Consider the following 21,706-nt stretch of genomic DNA (forward strand, 5'->3'; position numbering starts at 1 on the left):
TGTGCCAGCCACAGCACCACCAGTTAATCTTAGCTGATACCAAGTTTTCCAAACGTAACTTTTTCTCTCCTTTTTTTTTTTAATTGCAGGGAACAAGCAACCCAATCTTTCTAAGCAGTATTGCCTTTTTTCAAGACTCTCTTATTAACCAGATGACACAAATAAAACTTTCTGTATATGATGTTAAAGATAGATCTCAGGGAACTGTAAGTCTGATTCACCAAATGTCTTCTCTGTCATTCATGTACAGTGTAAACAAAATGTTGCATTTGGTCTAAGGGTACACTGCCTGTTCTGCCCCTTGAAGGCCAGCACTAACAGTGTAATCCTAACCTTATCTACTCAGAAGTAAGTCTTGTTGAATTCTGCGAGGCTTAGGTAAAGGTAAAGGGACCCCGACCATTAGGTCCAGTCGTGACCAACTCTGGGGTTGCGGCACTCATCTCGCTTTATTGGCTGAGGGAGCTGGCATACAGCTTCCGGGTCATGTGGCCAGCATGACTAAGCCGCTTCTGGCGAACCAGAGCAGCGCACGGAAACGCCGTTTACCTTCCCGCCAGAGCGGTACCTATTTATCTACTTGTGACGTGCTTTTGAACTGCTAGGTTGGCTTACTCTGTGGGGCTTACTCCTGGCTAAATGTAGTTAGGATTGCTTTCATAGTGCTGGGCTCAGGAACTTGAGGCTTGAGGGCCAAATCCAGCCCTCTCCATCCAGCCCTCAGGAGTGTCTGCAGGCCATGCCTCTCCTCCACATCACATCTGTCACTGGCCATGTTTTTAGGCCTCCTTCATGTGCTTTTGCTTGGCTGGATTGTGTCCTTGAACTGTGACAAATCCTCTTGCCTGGATTCAAGATGGAGAGTGGGGTTTGTATAGACATTTTAGCGAGGCTAAAACATAGGCCACTGTACAAAGTAAGAGCCATATCTGTTGCCCCACCCACTATTTTGCCCCTGGCTCCACCCACCACAGGTATGTAGTGCCTGGAAAGTTGCCTGTGAAGGAATTTGGCCCTTAGGTTAGAAAAGGTCCCCACACCACAACGCCTTAGGAGATAGTATTGTTAAATGAGCATTCTAAACATGTGCTTGAAGATGCTCATTTTGGGCGACATCCAGTGATTCCCTTCCTCTGATGGAGAGTGGGAATCTGTGGATCCAACTGATTAAAAATAACCATGCTTGTAGTTTGTCTCTCTCTCTCTCTCTCTCTCACACACACACACACACACACACTGCCAAATTGTAGTTTATAAAACTAGCCAAGGCTTGGTGTGATGTCTGAATTGATAAAATATGGTATGTATGTAATCGTCTAGCAAAGCATAATCCCAAAGCCGTGCTTTTGACATTGCAGCCATTGTTCTGTCTCTGAAGACTGTTGAATCCTAGAGACAGAAGTGAACTTATGAACCTGAATACTGCACTGATAGAAAATGAAGGCAGACAAACCACTCTGAATTGTGATTTGAGTCTTGCAGGCTTTGGAAAGTCAAGCTATCATTCTGAACGATTGCTAGTGCATTCTATATTCTGGCACGATGTCAGTACTGAGCCAGAGAAAGTGAGAGGCTTTGGTTTGAGACATCACCTTGAAGCCATAGGAATGAGCTTTGTAAATAGAAATTAGAAACGTAATTAGGATTAAAATGTCCTCTGCATTGACAATACTTGTCTTTTCCAGATGTATCTATTGGGTTCTGTGATGTTCACTGTAAAGCAGCTACTTAAGGAGAGGAACCATAGGTTGCATTTAACACTAAGGTTTGTGCTCCATTTTTGTTCATTTGAAAAGAATCAAGCTTCCACATCTTTGTGTACTATTGGAAAACTAGGCCATTTAACTGCACGATTGATGCTGTTTAAACTTGGGTCCTTTATTGCACCCGAGTTCAGAAAGTGAAGTGTCCAGGCTTTTAGGGCTATGAATGCTCAACAAGACCTTTTTTAATTTTGTGTTGTAATGAAATAAATATTGGAACTTCAAAGTTTCCTCTTATCTCGAGTGACTGTAAGACAATTTAATGTTTAGCACATATCTTGCACAGGGCAGAGACTTTCTGGTAATTCTTGTTAGTAGAACTTTGGTAAAGTAGAATATTTGTCTTATGATTTTCCCCACCCAGCATAAAAACAGAGACTTGAACACCAACAAGTAACCTCAGGAGTCTTTTTCATGTGTTACTTGTGCGGTGGGGCAACCATTGAGCTAAAGTATTATTTTTAATCTTCAAAACCCTATTCTTCAAAATTGTATGTGTTCCAAATCTGCACTTATTAAAGTTCTGTGGGTTTTTGTGTTTTGTTTACACTTAGAAATGAAAGCCAATTTCAGGGCATGTCAGAAAAGCTAATTTATATGTGTATCAGTAAGCCAGCTCCCAGATTCTGAAGGAATATAAAGATGTAAATGCAAAACATTGGTAATGATTCTGTTTGGCAGAGCTTGCATAGATCACAATGACAAGGCAATTGCATCTGGCAAAGTCAATTACATACATGCATATAAGTTTTCAGAAGTGTCCTTCTGCACTTCAACCTCAACCTCACTTTTTTTTTTTTTGAATTTTGGCTTAGGCCTTTGGCTTAATGCCAAAGCAGATGCAACTGCATTTGCTAGTATCCCTTCTCCATTACATGTCTCTCCTGTTTTCCCCTTCTCTTCCCGCTTTGTTGCCTGCCCTGTATTTGAAATGCGTACTGTAAACTCCTTGGGACAGGGACCTGTGCGTTTTGCTTCTGTAAGGCCTGTAAAGCACTACAAAACTAGTACTGTAAGCTCCAAGGGCTGAGAGGATGATTTTACCCAACCTTGGATCGCGAGAGGTTACAAAATACCCAAGGCTACACATATCCATGCATTTAGCATCTTTCTTATATTTTAATATTTTTATATAGCAGGTCAAGTGTTGGATCCTGATCTTTTAGTTTGAGTCTCCGTTTATGTAGCTAGAAAGAGTTAACGACAGAGGAAGCTGTAAGAATTGGGGTCTATAGCCAGGTGGCATAGTATGTGCAACAGCAACCAATCAATAGTCCTAGCTGATGGATCGCAGCAATGATGTGTGTGTTGCAGATCTGCTGAAAGTGATCGTGTTGGTAACATTACAGTCATAGGATGGCAAGTGGAAGAAAAAACAGACCAAAGGCCTCCAGTTACCAGGTCTCCTGACACCATCAATGGAAGGGTGAGTGAATATCTTGCCCTCCTTCTCAAGACAATGCTGGAAATAAAAGATGTGATTGATGATCTCCTCACCACCTTCTTTTACACTTTCCCCAACCACCCTCAAGGACAATTCACACTGTGTTGCTGTTCTTTTAACCCATGGGGCTGTTCAGACCTTACTTGGGTGCAAGCGTTCAGGGGGCAAGCATAATGTACATAGCACAGCAGCCAGTCTGATGACTGCAGTAGTTGTGCCACTATAATATCAGGAAGTATCTGGGATTTTATTCCATGCTGATCGGCATCTCATTGCGGAACGATAATTTCAGAAGCGTGTTTCTTGTCGTCAATTTTTATTTTTCTCAAAAGATGCGGTGATCACCTGTCAAGATCACCTGTCAAGACTAGAGAGAGAGAGTCCATGAATTCCACTGGGTATTATAAAAGATTAGCACACTGACAGGTGGCAGAATATACACAAATATCGCTCAGGGTTTCTTTATGCTGTAGCTGCGTGTAAAACATCCCTGAATGCTACACATTTATCTGATAGCAGATCTTGTTGAAAATGTCTCAGAAGTAAACAGTCCTCTATAGGTCAGTACATTTTATTTAAAAAAAAAATCAGTGATGAAGCATTGCGTTTTATGTATTAATACTATTCTCATTTTCTTCAGACTGTGCTGTCAGTTGATGAAAGTTTAACAGAATCTTTAGGAATCCGATCCAAGTATGCTTCATTACGGAAAGACGTGTTGTTAAAATCCGGTAAGTACCTACCTGTGCTGCTCATTGATATTTCTGGATCCCATATAGCTCAGTGTTCCAGCAAATGACTTCCTAATCTTCAAATGTATGCTGAGTCAGTCTTTTGACTGCACTAAACAAATTGGGTGTATCTGCATTTGTTTTAACTGATGTGTCATCTTGACGACATGCATATAAGTAGATGGGGACAGGGGTGCACTGCTGATCTGAGTTTAAGAGCATAAGAACACAAGATGAGCCTTCTGGGTCAAACCAATGGCCCATCTGGTGTTCTCACAGTGGCGAGCCAGAGGCCAGTGGGAAACCTGCAAGCAGGACCCAAACACGAGAGCCCTCTCCCCTCCTACGATTTCTAGCAACTGGTATTCAGAAGCATTAGAGACTTTGGTTGCAATTTCTGATCAGTTGTATTAGACTAATATAGTGTTTAGTGACATTGTTATTGGCCATCGTGTTGTGTTATTTTGTTCAGCTCCAACTGAGCAGAGCAGAGCAATCATGGGTGGTAGTCATCAATTGCCCTCTCTGGCATGAATTGCTTAATCTTCTTTTAAAGCCATCTAGATAGGTGGCCATCACTGCCTTAATATCTTCCAACATTTAGCTGCATTGGATGTCTATGAATTCCAGTGTTACGAGAAAGTGAAAACATTTTCTCGATCCCCTATGCCATGAATAATTTTATGAACTTCTGCCATGTCGCCTTGCACAAGCCTTTTCCCTAAGCTAAATATCCCAACATCTCTCCTTATAAGGGAATTGCTCTGTCCTTTATTATCATTTTGGATGCCTTTTCCTGAACCTTTCCACACTCTACAATATCTTTTTTGAGATAAGGCAACCAGAACTGTCCTTTCTTCATGATCCCTTGCAGTGAAGTCTTCACAGCTGCTGCACACTGGGTTGAAATTTTCATAAAACGATAGATAGATAGATAGATAGATAGATAGATAGATAGATAAACAAGCAGTACTAGCAGAGTTGCAGCATAAAGTTTTTGAGGCAAAATGTCTTGCAAGGTTTCCCCCCAAAAACATCACTGGAAGCAAAAGTTAGTTTTCAGGAGCAACCATTGATATGTTGTGTGATCTAGAGAAAGCGTGTTTGTGTGTTGCTTAAGTGCTTCTCTGCATGCACAGGGAGGCATGCCGTTTTTTGCTCACAGTTGCAGTGCCATGTGTCGTATGAAACACGTCTCTGGAAGGGCTTCTGTTAGCAGCACATGGCAGCCCACATTCACAAAGAGCTGCAGGAGGAGGAAGGGAAGTCCTTAGAGCAGCCTTACCTAAACTGGTTTTGGACTACAATGCCCATTAGTCCCAGTTAGCAGGTCAGTAGTTGAGGATTAGCATTTGGAGGGCACCAGATTAGGGAAGGCTGCCCTAGTGAATGCGCATAAACCTTTGGATCTCGGCCACCGTTGTATCACTGGCTGAAGACAGAGGCAGCTCACAGCACTGGGAAGACACTTCCAACTCTCTTCTAGAAAGATATATCCACAGCTGTTTCTGTTGTAACCAGCAGATGGAATGCTGATAAATCTTTTTGTGCCTCTCCCTGCTTGTTTTGTTTCCCAGCCATAGGAGGAGGCAAACTGCCCTGCAGCCCAGCTGCCTAAGATAGGCAAAGGGTTGTGCTGTGAGCTCCCTTTCCATATCACATCTGTCTTCAGTCATGTTTCGTCAGCTGCGGATGCACTTGTAAGAATGATGCAACAAAATAATTGTGTGTGTGTCCAAATAATTGTGTACTCCATTGAGACTCTTTTCTATATAACTTCGTCATGTGAACTCATTCTGAGTGGCTTGCTGCAGAGTGGCAAACTAAACAGAATTGCTTATTTTTCAGTGTTTGTTGGACACAGAGCATTACTCATCCAGACTCTTATCTAGCATCATCTATGCTGTTGCTAATAAAGGCTTCCTTTCACCAATATCTATGATTATGGTAGCACTCTCCTTGGACATCAGTGCTGGGAAGCTAAGACACTACTTGGAAACGAACAGCCACACAATTTATGTGATTGTGTGCAGGAGAAAAGTCCAGGCCACGTCACGTGGATGAGGCTTGGATTGTGGGATCAGGATTGCCTGCAAAAGTGTGGTCCCGATAAAGCTCATTATGAAGCTGTTGGGCATCTGCGTTGTAACCCAAATATACATGTCTATGACTAAGGGACGCGGGTGGCGCTGTGGGTTAAACCACAGAGCCTAGGACTTGCCGATCAGAAGGTTGCCGGTTCGAATCCCCGCGATGGGGGGAGCTCCCGTTGCTCGGTCCCTGCTCCTGCCAACCTAGCAGTTCGAAAGCACGTCAAAGTGCAAGTAGATAAATAGGTACCGCTCCGGTGAGAAGGTGCACTGCTCTGGTTCGCCAGAAGTGGCTTAGTCATGCTGGCCACATGACCTGGAAGCTGTACGCCAGCTCCCTCGGCCAATAAAGCGAGATGAGCACCGCAACCCCCAGAGTCGGCCACGACTGGACCTAATGGTCAGGGGTCCCTTTACCTTACCTTTGTCACTAGTCTAACATTTTTAATGCACATTTTTTAAATTAAAAAAATGCAGTATATGGAAAAGTGATTCAAGAATTGATCAGACCTCAATTTCTGCTTTTGCTGTGGTTGTTTGAATATGTGCACTGGGTGGGGGTGGGGAATTAACTAAGTGTAATGCTGTTACATTAATCTTTTGTATGTTTCGGTGTAATAGGCCATTTGTGATCTCTGAGCCTCTTAACAACTTTGGTGTTAGGGGAATGGAGTTTGTATTATCTGGTAGCAAATTATGTCTTTTAACATTTTAGTGTTTGGAGGGGCCATTTGTCGGATGTATCGCTTCCCCACCACTGATGGGAACCACCTGCGGATCTTGGAGCAAATGGCAGAGAGTGTGCTCTCCCTACACATTCCCAGACAGTTTGTGAAACTGCTACTTGAGGAAGATGCTGCCAGGTAACCCCACCACCACCACAGTAGTCCCTATAAAAATGCTTTACACCTATGCTTTTGAAGTTGTAAAGAAAACAATATATTGTATGCAGCTTTGTTGTAAATACCTGCCCTCACAGCTCTGCATTTCTGACCCACTCTCCTGACCTGCCTTGCAAAATCTTTTGAAGGAGTATTGCTAGGAACGCCAAAGTCCCAGTGGCATAGACCCATTTTATGAACTTGCAAATTTAGGCTGATTTTTCCAAAAATCAACAACAAATTCTGGTTTGGGCTGCCTGAACTGTCATGGATTGTTTTCAGCCTAGTTAACTGTTAGGATGTGATTCCCTTCTGTCTTCCTGTGACTGAAAGATGTTACCAGCTGAACTGAATCAGGGCTTTGTCAGTTTATACTATCAGATAACTTTTTGATAGATATAATGATAATCTGGCTAGCTCAAGTGGAGTCAGGACTCAGGATAAACCGAGTATGCCATGAGAAGTGCTGCTGTTGCTATTACATTATTCAGCCACAGTTCTATAAAAAGCCAACCTCAAGCTTTGAGGTAAATCTTTAATGAGAACTGGTTCCCATGGCCTTTTACTGTTTTGAAGCTCCTGGCGTTACACAGCCTAGTTGAAAAGTTATTTTAAAGGTGATGAAATATTATTATATTTGAAACTCTGATTTCTGCATACATCATCTGCTGCCCATGTGGCTTGGCTGTTACTATGGTTTGTTGGACCTCAATTCATTTCGAGGTCACTGGCTACTTGACTCCTTTCATAGTAAGTAGCCTTGTATTGGGTTAGGAAACAAAATTAGGGCAATGGCAAAAATTAGGAGGCATCTACACAAAAAACATATAAAGCTCAATGAAGGTATCACAGGAAACTCTCTTTGGACACATCAGTTTTCACTGATTTGAAGAGAAGCAAATATTGCTGATAAAAACATACTTGTGGGTTTGTGTCCAGCTTAATCCTATAGTCAGTCATAGTCACTGCTCTGTATCGGCCAAGAAACATTTCCCGCTGTTCTTCCACACCTCTCTGTATATTTTTTCATTTTATATATACAGTGGTGCCCCGCTAGACGAATGCCTCGCAAGACGAAAAACCCGCAAGACGAAAGGGTTTTTCGGTTTTTGCGACGCTTCGCTAGACGATTTTCCCTATGGGCTTGCATCGCAAGACGAAAGCCCATAGGGAAATCTCGGGGACCTTTTTTTAAATGCTGGCGGTGGGGAGCAAAGCCTTCCCCCCCCTCCGGACTTCAGAAGAGGTCCAGGAAGGCCGGCGGGGGCGAAAGGCTTTGCTCCCCACCGCCAGCATTTTAAAAGCGGTCCGGGATAGCAGGGAAGCGCTTCCCGCTATCCCGGACGGCTTTTGAAGGCAGGCAGGGGGGGCAAAGACTTTTGCCCCCCGCCCGCCTTGGGAAGAGGTCCTGGACCTCTTCCCAAGGCGGGCGGGGGGCAAAAGTCTTTGCCCCCCCTGCCTGCCTAACCGGGGGCTTTTAAATCCCGGGAGAGCGGGAAGGCAGCGCTGTCTTTTCCGCTCTCCCGGAAAGGCAGGCAGGGGGGAGCAAAGACTTTTGCCCCCCGCCCGCCTTCGGAAGAGGGCCAGGACCTCTTCCCAAGGCGGGCGGGGGGCAAAAGTCTTTGCCCCCCCTGCCTGCCTAACCGGGGGCTTTTAAATCGCCCCGGGACTGTCCGGGGCGATTTAAAAGCCCCCGGACGGCTTTTGAAGCCTCCCCCCCCGCCCGGCTTCGGGGCATCATCCCGATGCCGGGCGGTGGGGCAGGAACGCCTCCCCCAGCCGCCCGGCTTCGGGGCATCGTCCCGATGCCGGGCGGTGGGGCAGGAACGCCTCCCCCAGCCGCCCGGCTTCGGGGCATCGTCCCGATGCCGGGCGGTGGGGCAGGAACGCCTCCCCCAGCCGCCCGGCTTCGGGGCATCGTCCCGATGCCGGGCGGTGGGGCAGGAAAGCCTCCCCCAGCCGCCCGGCATCGGAACGATGTCCCGAAGCCGGGCGGCCGGGCGGGAAAGCCTCCCCCCCCCCCGCCCGGCTTCGGGGCATCGTCCCGATGCCGGGCGGTGGGGCAGGAACGCCTCCCCCAGCCGCCCGGCTTCGGGGCATCGTCCCGATGCCGGGCGGTGGGGCAGGAACGCCTCCCCCAGCCGCCCGGCTTCGGGGCGTCGTCCCGATGCCGGGCGGTGGGGCAGGAACGCCTCCCCCAGCCGCCCGGTTTCGGGGCGTCGTCCCGATGCCGGGCGGTGGGGCAGGAACGCCTCCCCCAGCCGCCCGGCTTCGGGGCATCTTCCCGATGCCGGGCGGTGGGGCAGGAACGCCTCCCCCAGCCGCCCGGCTTCGGGGCATCGTCCCGATGCCGGGCGGTGGGGCAGGAAAGCCTCCCCCAGCCGCCCGGCATCGGAACGATGTCCCGAAGCCGGGCGGCCGGGCGGGAAAGCCTCCCCCCCCCGCCCGGCTTCGGGGCATCGTCCCGATGCCGGGCGGTGGGGCAGGAACGCCTCCCCCAGCCGCCCGGCATCGGGGCATCGTCCCGATGCCGGGCGGTGGGGCAGGAACGCCTCCCCCAGCCGCCCGGCTTCGGGGCATCGTCCCGATGCCGGGCGGTGGGGCAGGAAAGCCTCCCCCAGCCGCCCGGCATCGGAACGATGTCCCGAAGCCGGGCGGCCGGGCGGGAAAGCCTCCCCCCCCCGCCCGGCTTCGGGGCATCGTCCCGATGCCGGGCGGTGGGGCAGGAAAGCCTCCCCCAGCCGCCCGGCATCGGGGCATCGTCCCGATGCCGGGCGGTGGGGCAGGAACGCCTCCCCCAGCCGCCCGGCATCGGGGCATCGTCCCGATGCCGGGCGGTGGGGCAGGAAAGCCTCCCCCAGCCGCCCGGCATCGGAACGATGTCCCGAAGCCGGGCGGCCGGGCGGGAAAGCCTTTGTCCCCCCTGCCTGCCTTCCCAGGGGCTTTTAAATCGCCCCGGACAGCGGAGAAGTCCTCCGCTGTCCCGGGCGATTTTAAAATGCCGCCCGCCAGAAGAGGTCGGGGGAAGGCTTTTTCCATAGGAACGCATTAATTGATTTTCAATGCATTCCTATGGAAAACCGTGCATCGCAAGACGAAAAACTCGCAAGACGAAGAGACTTGCGGAACGAATTAATTTCGTCTTGCGAGGCACCACTGTATCTCCCTAAGTTGATTGGTAATAATTTTTAGCTTGTTCACTGTTGTTATCTGAGCCTTATTTGGACGTTCAGGTTCCTCACATGATTTGAAATGTGTGAGGGAGAGGAGGGAATACACTGTCTGTCCCCGCCCCTGAATCATATCCCCTGGCTCTCCATGTGTCCCCCATTTGATAAACTAAATTGATCCTAAATTGCATGTGGAACTTCAATAAGAACAGCAGGCACCCTGCTGCAGATGTTCTCCTTCCAACCCAAGGAGGATGGTGGGTCAGGATGGACACAGGTGTCACTGGGAACATTGAGCATTACTCTGCTCTTCTTCTTATTGTGTATGGAAGAGAAGTCCTGAATAGGGCACTTTCCCATGAGTTTTGGACAAGTATCTTTGAAATATTTCTTTTTAAGAGTTAGGAAGGGCTGTGTATCTGTGAACATGGCAGAGAAGCAAACCTCCTGGCAATGGGTTGGGAAAAGAGAAGAGTGGCACAGTCTGGGAATAAGGTTTTTGGAGTGGCCCATGGCTCTTCAAGCCCCAAACCTGCTTATGTTTCAGCAGCAGTTTTTAAAGTAGATGACTGCATCATGGTGCTGGCTTGTTTCTCCATCCATCCTCCTCTTCTTTCTAGTCAAATGTTATGCCTGTGTATGAAATCCAGCAGTATTTGGGCATATCTAGTGTGCAGGGTGGAAAGGTACAGACACATTTCCTAATTATGCATAGCAGAACATTTAGGGGTGAGTGGGAAGTCGGGCTTAGTCCGGTGGGCTTTGTAGAAAAAGGAAGCTTTGGATACTAGTAATGATCAGTGGTCCTAATTCTTCAGTCGTGAAGGGTTATGCATTGACAATATACTGACATTTGCACATTTTGATTCCCAGTAACACAGATGTATTGAAAGCATTTCTCAAATCTTACTCTGCATGTGACATTTCAAAAAGGCTTAAATGAGTTCATTGGCATCACAAGCCAAAGAGGAATGAGAAGAAACAGGATTTGCAGAGGAGGGAAATGACTCAGGGAGGGTTGCTGAGTTTGATGGACCCGCATGAGTGAGAAGTGATCTCTTCCAGTGCTTGACACAGAGCCAGTCACTCTCGTTTTCACCCCTCCAAAGAATGTGTCACTTACAATAGCAAACTCGGAATTGATTTAGTTTCCATAGGCAGAGTGCCATCAGATGGCTAGGTTTTAGGCAGGCCTGTGTGGAGCTTGTCTGAGGCCCAGGGTGCGGGTCTTCTTAGAATAAAGTTATAAACTGAAACCAAAAAGCAGTCAGTTCCGGGCAGGGTTTAGCTCCCTTCCCCCAGCCCTTTGGCCAGCTTATTCCTCCAAGTCCTGGGGCAAGTGTATCTGGCTGCCTGCCCCCTTGCACAGGCCTGGTTTCAGGGTCCCTCCAATTCTCTTTCCTTTCCCCTTTAAAAAGGTGAAACCTCTCCTCCTGCCATTTTCAGAATAGCAAAATATGCTCACATGGCTGCTATAGGTACCTCTGCATGGCAAGTTAGGTTGTTGGCCTGGCCTGTGTTCCAGGTCGCATTTGATGGCATGCAAGTAATGTCTAGTTCTACCCATTGCTGTGCTCTGTAATGATGCTGAGCTGTGGCTATGGTGCACATGAAAATATTGTGCTGTTGCAATGCTTCAATTTTAGCACATGTGCCACAGAAGTGAGGCCAATCCAGCTGGAAAACCAAACGGAATGCTTTCTGATGATATAATAATCACACAAGCATCAACACTGCATGTTTCCTGTTCCTAGGATCAAACTTAAAGGCATTTGTAGAATTAGGGTTTTGCGCTTCTTCCCAAATGTGGGGAAACCTGTGTGGTTAGCCTCCATGAAGTCACACAAGAGATGGCACAACGCACCAAATGCGTTAGAATGAACCTGTAATTTTGTCTTGTTTAAGGCAAGTATAAGCATTGGCTGTGGTCTTTCGTGCAGATAGTATATTGTTCTGTATGACTGTCAGGTGTAACAGTGCCACAACATCTTTTTTAAAAAAACAAACAAAGGAAACCAGCCCAAACTTGACTAATGTCTCAAAATGGCCCTGATGTGCTTGAGGAAGGGGCAAGTAATAGATATGGTTGAAGGCAGATTTTGCTTTTTGTTGGTCATACAACCAAATTAATAGCATCTCCCTGTCTTTTGGGGTGTTTTTGTGTAGGGTTTGTGAACTTGAAGAACTGGGAGAGCTGTCCCCTTGTTGGGAAAGTCTTCGTCGGCAAATAGTTACTCAGTACCAAACGATCATTCTAACGTACCAGGAAAACCTCACAAATCTTCACCAGTACAAAGGTAACTGACATCTTTACCACCGCCTCCATAATACAGAATGCATGTTTGGAACTGTGTTTGTATGATTATTTTTAAAACACCTGATGTAATGTATGATTCAGCTGTTCTCTAGAGAAAAACGCTTAAACTGTGGGCACATCCTATTTGCACCACAGATGTAGTGCCTGGGCATGGAGCATTGGCACTAAAAAAGTTCTGTTTCACTCTCCCTTCCACCTCCATCTGTGCCCAGACACATGTGTGGGCAACTGGGTAGGACATAAGGAAGTGCATGCAGGACCAGCCCTAGCACTAGGCAGAGGGAGACAACCACCTCAGGTGGCAGATGCTAGGCGAAAGCAGTAGTTCCTGGCTCTGCCTCCTGAGCATCCCCAACCCTTCCCCTTTGCTGCCACTCATCTCCTTGTTCCCTTATTTACCTTGCTTCAGAGCATACTATCCTGTCACCGGAGCTGCAGGGTTTAACTGCCAGTCCAGTAAGCTTCTGTATGTGAAATGGGGAAAGAATGTTCTCTTATCCTTCCCTTCAGAAAGAAAAACATATTGGGCATTTTCCCTGCAACCCTATCTAGCCCATCCTTCTCTGTTCAGTGCAAGTAACTGGAGGAAAGGCTAGCTTGAAGATCTAAGAGATTTTCCATTCCCCGAATGTGCATCTGTTTATACCTTGCCTTTTGATGCAAACGCCAAGGCAGCTCACAAGGAACAGTAAATTTCAAACAACTGGAAAGTGACACCAAAACCACAAGGGAAAACCAATGACAGCCGATGAAAGCAGCAGCAGAAAACCATTGAAAGAATCCTCATTACCATTAAAAGCACAGAAGAACAGCAAGGACTTTGCCCGGAGCCTAAAAGAAATATGAGGTGTGCCCATCTGCGTACGTAGATGGAGGAAGAAAGAAAACAGGGCTTTGAAGATTCCTACTGAGATTCTCCACCTGTGGTGCAAGTGGATTGTGTACCTTTAACTTTCCTTGCCTCTGTCGTTTATCTGGGTTTTTGACTTCAGAATTCCATTCTTTAAACACAAAACAAAAAGCTTGCCACTTACTGTCCAGCCACACCATCCTAAGTTTCCATGATTCTTTGGCGCAAGCCAGGAGCCTTAGATATGCAGTTAAATGTAGTTTAAATGTATGGTGTGGATGTCACCGTGTGGTGGGACTAGCATCATCTATTTAAACAAAAGACTTATTCAGTTGCATGGTGAGGGGTGCTGAACATTCCCAACATTTCACTGCATACCGTCCATCATTTTCAAAGAGGCCCTTTAGGAAATCTCATTGCCAGTACAAACTTCATGCTGCAGTTTTTGTACTGCAATTTGCCAGCATTTTTTTCTTAGTGGTTGCATTTTTGTGGACTCAGCATGCAGAAATCATCTTCTTTATATCCTCAGGTCCATCGTTCAAGGCAAGTAGCCTGAAAGCTGACAAAAAGCTGGAATTTGTGCCCACAAATTTACACATACAGCGAATGAGAGTCCAAGATGATGCAGGATCAGGTATTTTTTTCTTGCTCATATATCCTGTAGGTTCTATTGTGTGTGTGTGTGTGTGTGTGTGTGTTTCCCAATCCTTCACAGAGATGCTGGGGTTTGAGCTTGCAACTTTTATGCAACTTATGTGCTCTACTACTGAGTTGCAGCTTTCATTTTTTTGAAAAAAGGAAGTTTCTAGCCTTCCTCCAAAAAAAGTTATGAAGTGAAATGTGCGGGTACTTCAAAGCATTACTGTGAAATGAGCCAGCCTGGTTGTTCCTGCTTGCCTGTGTTTTTAGCCAACTAGTGAAACCAGAGTTTTGATAAGTGAATTGTTTAGACACCAGGCATTGGAATCCCTGGGTTCCTAAGGGGCTGCTTTCCCCCCCTCCTCTTTAGTCTACTTCTCCTGCTTTTGCCTTATTTTCTAGTCCTCGGATTCTCCATAGTTTGCCCTTCCATTTTCCCTCCTAGCAATCAGGATGCATCTTTCCTGTGTTGGGTTCGTCTGAGATCAGGTAGTCTCTAGAAGTTATTTTCTGCAAATACTACTACATACTCAGCGTGAGTGGATTTTAAAGACCCCTCTCTTCCAATAAAATGTCAACTGCAAAGTATGAAAATTTGCAGAGACTCTAAGGAATGTCTACTGCTCTGCAATAGTTAAAGGCTGAACCCAGGCACTCATTAAGAATGCACTGTTTCATTAACTTACAGAACAGTTATATACTTGTTTATTCAGAAGTAAGTCTGTGTTTAATAGGGCTTACACCCAGGCAAGTGGTTTAGGGGTGGCATTGGGCAAAAGTAGGGGTTTTGTGCCTTTGGCAGCTGTATGGCAGGCAGAAACTCAACAAGGTTACTCCTTTCCCAGTACAGAAATACGATTGCAGGAAAAGCTTCAACGTGACAGCACTTTCTCTAATTTGTGTTACGCTGTGCCCTCCATGGCAGCCATTTTGTTACTGGTACCCCACAGCACTCTCTCAGAAATGGAAATGTGCCCACTGGTCTAAAAAGCTTGGCAACCCCCAGATATATCAGGTGCTTTGCAAATTACATTCTTATAGTACAAAGGCTTGCAGTCCAAGTCTGGATGGTGAGTATTCTCCTTTAAACATCTCCTCCTCACTTTTGGTTTTGTTTAGATCAGAACTATGATATTGTAACTATAGGAGCACCAGCAGCTCACTGTCAAGGCTTTAAGTCTGGGGGCCTGCGGAAAAAGCTGCACAAATTTGAAGATGCCAAGAAACAGTAAGTAGAATGCTTGGTGGCTGTCTGCCCCTTCCTGTCGCCCCCGTTCTGTAAAAAGCATCTAATACCTTGTGTCTTTTTTTGTTGCTTCTACATATAGGAAGATTCAGTCCAAAACCACGAAGATTAGAGCCAGTTTATGGAAAGAGTTTGACAGAAGAAGGTTTTCCCATTTTTTCAGCCAGTAATTTTACTTCAGTTTTAAGTAGATAGATAGATAGCTAGCTTATGACAACTTAATGAGCTATTGTATATTTAATATAAGCATTAGCCTTTCTGTTTAGATGTGTAAAAGGTTTGACTGTACGTGTAGATTCCTGCAGTCCCTAAGTTTGACCTAGGCTGTTTTTACTCTTTGATCTGAGCAGCTGAAATCAAATCAAAGGATCAGAAGTCTGTGGGCAGCTCCTGGGTCCCTGTCTGCTCCTTATACTGCTACGGCATCACCATTTCCTGGCCACTGCATTTTTACTGTGTCTACTCCCTGTAGAGGGAGAGGGATGTTCAGGGAACATCCTGAAATAGTCTAGAAAATTGGTCTTTAACCTTTCTCCTAATTTTTCAATCTAAAGGTTTTTGGAGATTCTTAATGACTGTCTTTATTGAAGCTTCCCAATCTGAAGTCAGATGGGAACATGGCTAAACTAATTTTCCTAGCTTCTGTCTCTGTCATTTCCTAATAGGTGCCAAAGACCTTTCTTGAGAACATGCTGAAAGAGCGAGACTCCCTATTCTTTCTTGGTCTTTTAGCAATCATCTTAGGTTCTGTGAAAAGGAAATTCAATCAGTGCTGCTGCTTCTTTTTTTAAAGAGTGAGATAGTAAACTGACCCTTTATGGAGTGGGCATTCCTACTATATTTTCTCATTAGAGAGCAGAAACCTATTGTATTCTATAACTGCAGGAATGGCTTTGAGGAAGCACACTCTCTCGTTTCCTCTAGCAGCTGGTTTGTATGGAAGACAGAAGAGATAGGAGTGATTTACACTTCTACTTTCTGTGTTTTCGCTATAAAATTCAAAATACGGAAGGTAAATCTTAATCCTTGGATGAGATGCTCGATTCCCAGAGGGAATTGCTAGTAAACTGGCATACTGGAATTGCCACAGTTCTGACATTGCTCCCTGTCTACACCACAATACAAAAGGTTAAGTCTATACATGCCTGAAGGGGGAAAAGGTACTGGGAAAATGTCAAAACGCATATCCATAGGAGTTTCTTAAGCTGGCCGGAAGTGTCTCAGCTGCAGCGTGGAGATGCAGATGCCATACTCGTTGTCTTGTGGTCCCCACAGTCAAAACCAGAGAGGGAAGGAGGACAGCAGCAGGGTGGGCTGGCTTCTAGTTTTGCTTGTTATTTTAAGCTGGAAAGACACTATTTGTGCCATTTCCACCCTTTCAGGTTTAAATGGTTCAGTGGTAAACCAGTCACCCAGAAAGATAACATCTGCACCTGAGGAATACATGCAGAAATTTTCTTTTAGAGAGCCACTCTACCATGGAAGACATTTCATATAAGCGTGCACCTTGCAACCATCTCCCCACCCCACACCAATTGTGCTACAGTCAGACCCATGCTTTTATCATAGCTGGAACTCCTGGCAAAGGACTGGCTTTTGGGGAACGTACCAGATGTCTGTACTAGCTGTTGTATCACTACTATTACTTGATGTTGTATTTTGCAAAAACATATTTGTATGGAGAAAAATATGTAGCAAAGGTCTACACTAAACTACAATTATTTGATCTCTGTTGGTTTTAAGTGACTTGTTGTCACTGCCACATCAGGTATCGTTTTTAACCAGCAGATGGTGGTCCAGTAAATAGAATTATTCTTCCTCCTGGCTCTGTTGGTACCTGGGAAGAACATGGGCGCTGCAGTCCTCTAAATTTTTTGATGTTTAATATGTTGTGGAAACGCTGCATTAATAGAGGGTGGGTGGAAGGAAGGAAGGAGTGCAACCCATTGAACTTGCTGCATCTCCTTTATTTCTCCTCCTCTATAATATCTCCAGTCCTTCCTGTCTTCCTGCCTGCTAGAAGTCTCCTGGTCACTGCAAGGAGGGAGGTGGGGTGTTGTGAGGTCTGCATAAGGGTTATTAATAGTGATGAGGGGAATTGTTCAGTAATTTACAATGCCCAGAACAATAACAGAAACCAAAACACAGCTATCCTTTGGAATTTGATCTTCTAATATTACTGTGCAGTTCTCATAACAAAAATGTATCAAAGTGAACTGTGTATAAAAATGCATATATGAGTGAACATATACAAAACTGCATTACATTAGAGGAGATTGCTTGCAAAAATGTGTGTTGGGGGAAATGCATACATAAATCTGTATATTAGAATACATACTAAAATACCGATAAATTTCCATGATGTGGAACTTATTATTGGAAAAATGAGAAACCAAAATGGCACTTATTATTGGAAAAATGAGAAACCAAAATAGACCTATATATCCACCCCAAGCTATTAAGCAACCCACACTTGGGTCAGGATTGAAAGAACTAATCTCCAGGGCAGTTCTTTTTTAACTCCTTCCACCTCTCTGGATAGCAGACACTTGTGCCATATGAGAACCTGCTTCTAAAGGTTCCTTCATTGCGAAACCAGTTTGGTATTTTGGGTGGGAGGCTGATGAGAAACATGAACTGTAACCCCCCCCCCCAAATCTGTGCAAAGTAAATTGTGTAGTTCTTTGGATCCCAGCCCATAGATTTGTGTTATGCTGCCAGACTGCAGAGTTATTTGTGCATTTTGCAGTCGAGTTCCTTGTGTCGCATGTAGCACCCATTGTGCTGATGCAGCCAGAAATCTATGGAATGGGTTGCAAGTCATAAACCGTTCTGCATTGACTATGATTTTGTTTTGCTTACAATTTTAATGACATAAGCAAACCTTATTGGGGAAAATATTTAAAACAACTAACATTGTTTATCTAATGTTGCTTTGCTTTGTTTTTTGCTTTTGGTATCTGCTAACAAATAATGGCTAACTTTCATTTGGTTTTATTTTTTTTAGCAGTTATGAGGAATGTTGGTGAGTTTTCTGTTTCTCAGTTTGAGGCAGAACTTTCCTGTTTGATCTTTTTCTTTTTTTAAACAAAAGTTAATGTGTTTATGTACAGAGATGCCTCCCCCTTTTAACACTTTGCATTTGCTTTTGCTAATTTTGCTTCGTTCAGTTAATGTGGTTGTTTACTGGGGTATGTTGCATGATTTAATTTGATCTTGTCATCTGCATTATTTGCCTTCCTAATGAACAGCTAACACAGACCAAGTTTGGTTGCTAGAACATTGGGAGCCAATTTAATTGGAATGCTTCAACTTTAAGAGACCATTTTTGTTAGAAACTGAAAATACTCAGAATACGACATGAACCTTTTACGTTATATTGGTCACTTTTTATGAATCCACAAATGTATGAAAATCAGTTAGATGATTTGGGCTTTGAACTTCAAGTTGCCAGTGAAAGCTGATAGCTGTTCATTTGGGAGAATTACGGCAGATAGTAGTTTGTTGTCTGTGAACTTCATACCATCAAATAATTTATTTCCTCTTATTTGGCAATAGATTTGCTTCCCTTCTTTTAATCTGAGACTCACCAGGCTGCATGGACTGTGCTGCCAATTATATCCTAATTCTTCTGCATGATATCTCCCTTATTGTAAGAAAAACAGTTAATAACTCTGGATAGTTGGATGTGACTATTGAGATGATGCAGAGATTTTTAAACAGCTGCCGCATATAGAAACAATGAACCCTGGTGAAAATCCAATGGAAGAGGCATGCTAAAGCTATTTTGAATCAGTAGGTTTAGACATGCCTAACAGTGTTTGATAAAGGCTGCTGTCCTTGAAATAGCTGGTCAAGAGCCATAAATGACCCAATTGCTATGACCATTGCTGACAATTTCCAGTTAGTGGTTTTCAAAACCTTTGATCCTGCAAAGTTAGGAATTCTAGATCCATTTTGTCTAAACAAATGATGTGCAGAACAACAGCCACACTCCCCAAAAGTGGTGTCCAACATTATTACCCTGTTCCATGTTGGCATCTCACTCTGAAAACCTGATCCGGTTTCAGAAGCAGTTTGCTCCCCGTGTGGAACAGCTGTTGTTTTGAAAAAAAGATGTTGTGCCTTTAGGCTTACATACCCACATGATGGGATCTTATTTTCAACTAGGCATTGTGTCAGTATAGCACTCTCCCACACATTTTTGCTCTAGGACAGGAGAGGGGAACCTAGATGTTGTAGGATGATGACTTCCATCAGCCCCGGCTAGCATGGTCAAGGGACAGGGATTATGGGAGCTCTGTAGTTGCATCAGCAATATAGGTAGAGGGTTATGGGCAAGAATAACATCCTGGTTTTGCAACATGTTTGGGACAGCAAAGACAGTGAGGGTTGCAATCAGATGGCAGTCCATACAGCACTTGGCTGGTGGAGTCTGTTTGCCTTGGCTGGTCACAGGCAGTGCAGGTTTGAGACTCAGGCTTAAATGAATTTAAACTGGTGAGGAAGATTGAACATGGGGCCAAGCAAAGCTCCACTATCCTCTTGTGTGTGTAAAATGACACCAGGCATCGGCTGAGGTCTTTTGAGTTGGTTGAAGGCAGAAATTGAACAGCATTTCCCTCCCTCAACCACTAGGGGGAGCTCAACTCTTGCCTGATGTCATCTTTGCATGCACAGAGAAGACCTTATCGTGGTAAGGACTGATGGTCCATTCTGAGTCAAAGGCTTATGAGTAAATAGTTTTGCTTTGTTTATTTATGAAGTAGTGATAGTTCTAGTAACTGTGAGCTGCCTAGAGGACTTTGAAGCCTACCAAATGGTAGGAAATAAATTATCTTTTAAAAAATTATTTGTTTGTTAAATGTGAATGAATAAATATATGTTTAGAGCAGGGGATTAGACTTATACTGCAATCCTAACCTCACTTATCTGGGAGCAAGCTCCACTGAATTCAGTTGGACTTTCTTCTGGGTAGACACGGTTAGAAGTGTGCTATAGGTCACATTAAATCCTCATTCAGTGATTGCCATATCCTATCCCTGTGGAAGTTATGAGCAGTCAATTGGCTTCATTAAAGGCAGAGTTGGGCCTGGGTGGTAGTCTGAACATGAGTCCTTGTAGCACCTCTCGGTCTCTTCATGCTTGATAGTTAATTGGGAGAAACTGTTTGCCTGTGCTTTCTCCTTTTTCAGCATGAAAAAGGAATGGAATTGCAGTGCTGATCTGTTGGATTGATTTTTATTTTTATGTTTTAAAAAAATTATCCCTTTTTCTATCCCCCAGCACTTCGACCAATACCCAGTCAATAGTGTACATGCCACAAGATATTATCCGAGCAAAGGAGATTATTGCACAGATCAATACCCTGAAAACTCAAGTTAGTTACTACGCAGAAAGACTCTCCAGAGCTGCCAAGGACAGATCCGCCAATGGGCTTGAAAGAACACTTGCCATTCTGGCAGATAAGGTACGGGATATGATCAAGAGTCCCTATGTCCCATTGTGGTCTCTCTGAATATACTGAGAAGGCAACCTTGGCTATCCTCTTTGAATATTAAGTTTTGACTGTAAGAGAGCATGGCAAGGTTCCTCTGCAGTTCCTGAATTCATCATGGAATATGGACTGTAGAAAGAGTTGCAAAATACGTTGTTGTCTCAATCCTTTCTAGACACGGCAGCTTGTCACCGTCTGTGACTGCAAACTGCTGGCAAACTCAATACATGCGCTGAATGCTGCAAGACCAGATTATATAGCTTCAAAGGCCTCTCCAACCTCTGTAGAGGAAGAGCAAGTGGTGCTGAGGAATGACCAAGATACCCTGGTGGCCAGGTGGACAGGAAGAAATAGCCGATCTTCTCTACAAGTGGACTGGCATGAAGAAGAATGGGTAGGTTTGTTGACCTGGGATTCAGTTTCTATTAGCAGTCTTGCTGCTGAAAGCTTGAGGGGTATAGTTATACTACATCTCTCCATTCTGTAGATTTGGGTTTTCAGGGAACCCCAGGGATCCATGAACTTCACTCAGGGGAAGACACTGTGTGTCTTTGTTTCTATGGTTGAAAAAGGGAGGTGGCACATCCATCATTTTAAATAATAATATTGTTTTATTATTCTTCTGAAATTTGAATTCTGTAGAATTTAAACTGAATTCAGTAAGATATATACAAGAAATAAAAGCAACAAAATTACAATTATAAATCATAAATCTAGCACAGTGGATTACAATTGCTGCAGAAAAGGTACAATTGCTGCTGAAAGGTCTGCCAAGAATCCCAATTTTCAAGTGGTCAGTGGGCAAAATTTTCGGGGAAAGTGCTGTTACAGGCACATTTTTTATGGAAAGCAAAATCTGAAGACTAGCATCTACTATTGGAAGGCTCTTCAACTAGTCCAGTGTTTCCCAACCTTGTGCCTCCAGCTGTTTTTGAACTACAACTCCCATCATCCCTGACTAGCAAGATCAGTGGCAAGGGATGATGAGAATTGTAGTCCAAAAACAGCTGGAGGCACAAGGTTGGGAAACACTAGTCAGCCCTCAGCTTTTTAACTGATAAATGATGTTAACTGA

General features: G+C 44.8%; 1 protein-coding gene across 6 annotated transcripts in view; it reads left to right on the forward strand.

The window, feature by feature from the left end:
* The window catches only part of INPP4A (inositol polyphosphate-4-phosphatase type I A), a gene marked incomplete at its 5' end in the record, with an annotated part of 53,715 nt that overhangs the window by 1,381 nt on the left and 30,628 nt on the right, over positions 1 to 21,706 (forward strand). For 3 of the 6 annotated variants that reach the window (XM_081907792.1, XM_081907795.1, XM_081907794.1), the window contains 11 exons: positions 90 to 206; positions 1,686 to 1,765; positions 3,078 to 3,189; positions 3,848 to 3,938; positions 6,744 to 6,891; positions 12,246 to 12,376; positions 13,779 to 13,883; positions 15,008 to 15,116; positions 18,142 to 18,159; positions 20,421 to 20,604; positions 20,807 to 21,025. In XM_081907792.1, coding sequence (XP_081763918.1) covers positions 90 to 206; positions 1,686 to 1,765; positions 3,078 to 3,189; positions 3,848 to 3,938; positions 6,744 to 6,891; positions 12,246 to 12,376; positions 13,779 to 13,883; positions 15,008 to 15,116; positions 18,142 to 18,159; positions 20,421 to 20,604; positions 20,807 to 21,025 — 1,314 coding nt within the window. The remainder of the gene's footprint in view (positions 1 to 89; positions 207 to 1,685; positions 1,766 to 3,077; positions 3,190 to 3,847; positions 3,939 to 6,743; positions 6,892 to 12,245; positions 12,377 to 13,778; positions 13,884 to 15,007; positions 15,117 to 18,141; positions 18,160 to 20,420; positions 20,605 to 20,806; positions 21,026 to 21,706) is intronic. The other 3 variants (XM_081907793.1, XM_081907796.1, XM_081907797.1) reach the window with 1 other exon arrangement.

This window comes from Podarcis melisellensis (assembly GCF_964234715.1).
Source record: "Podarcis melisellensis genome assembly, chromosome: 4".
Taxonomy (NCBI): Eukaryota; Metazoa; Chordata; class Lepidosauria; order Squamata; family Lacertidae; genus Podarcis; species Podarcis melisellensis.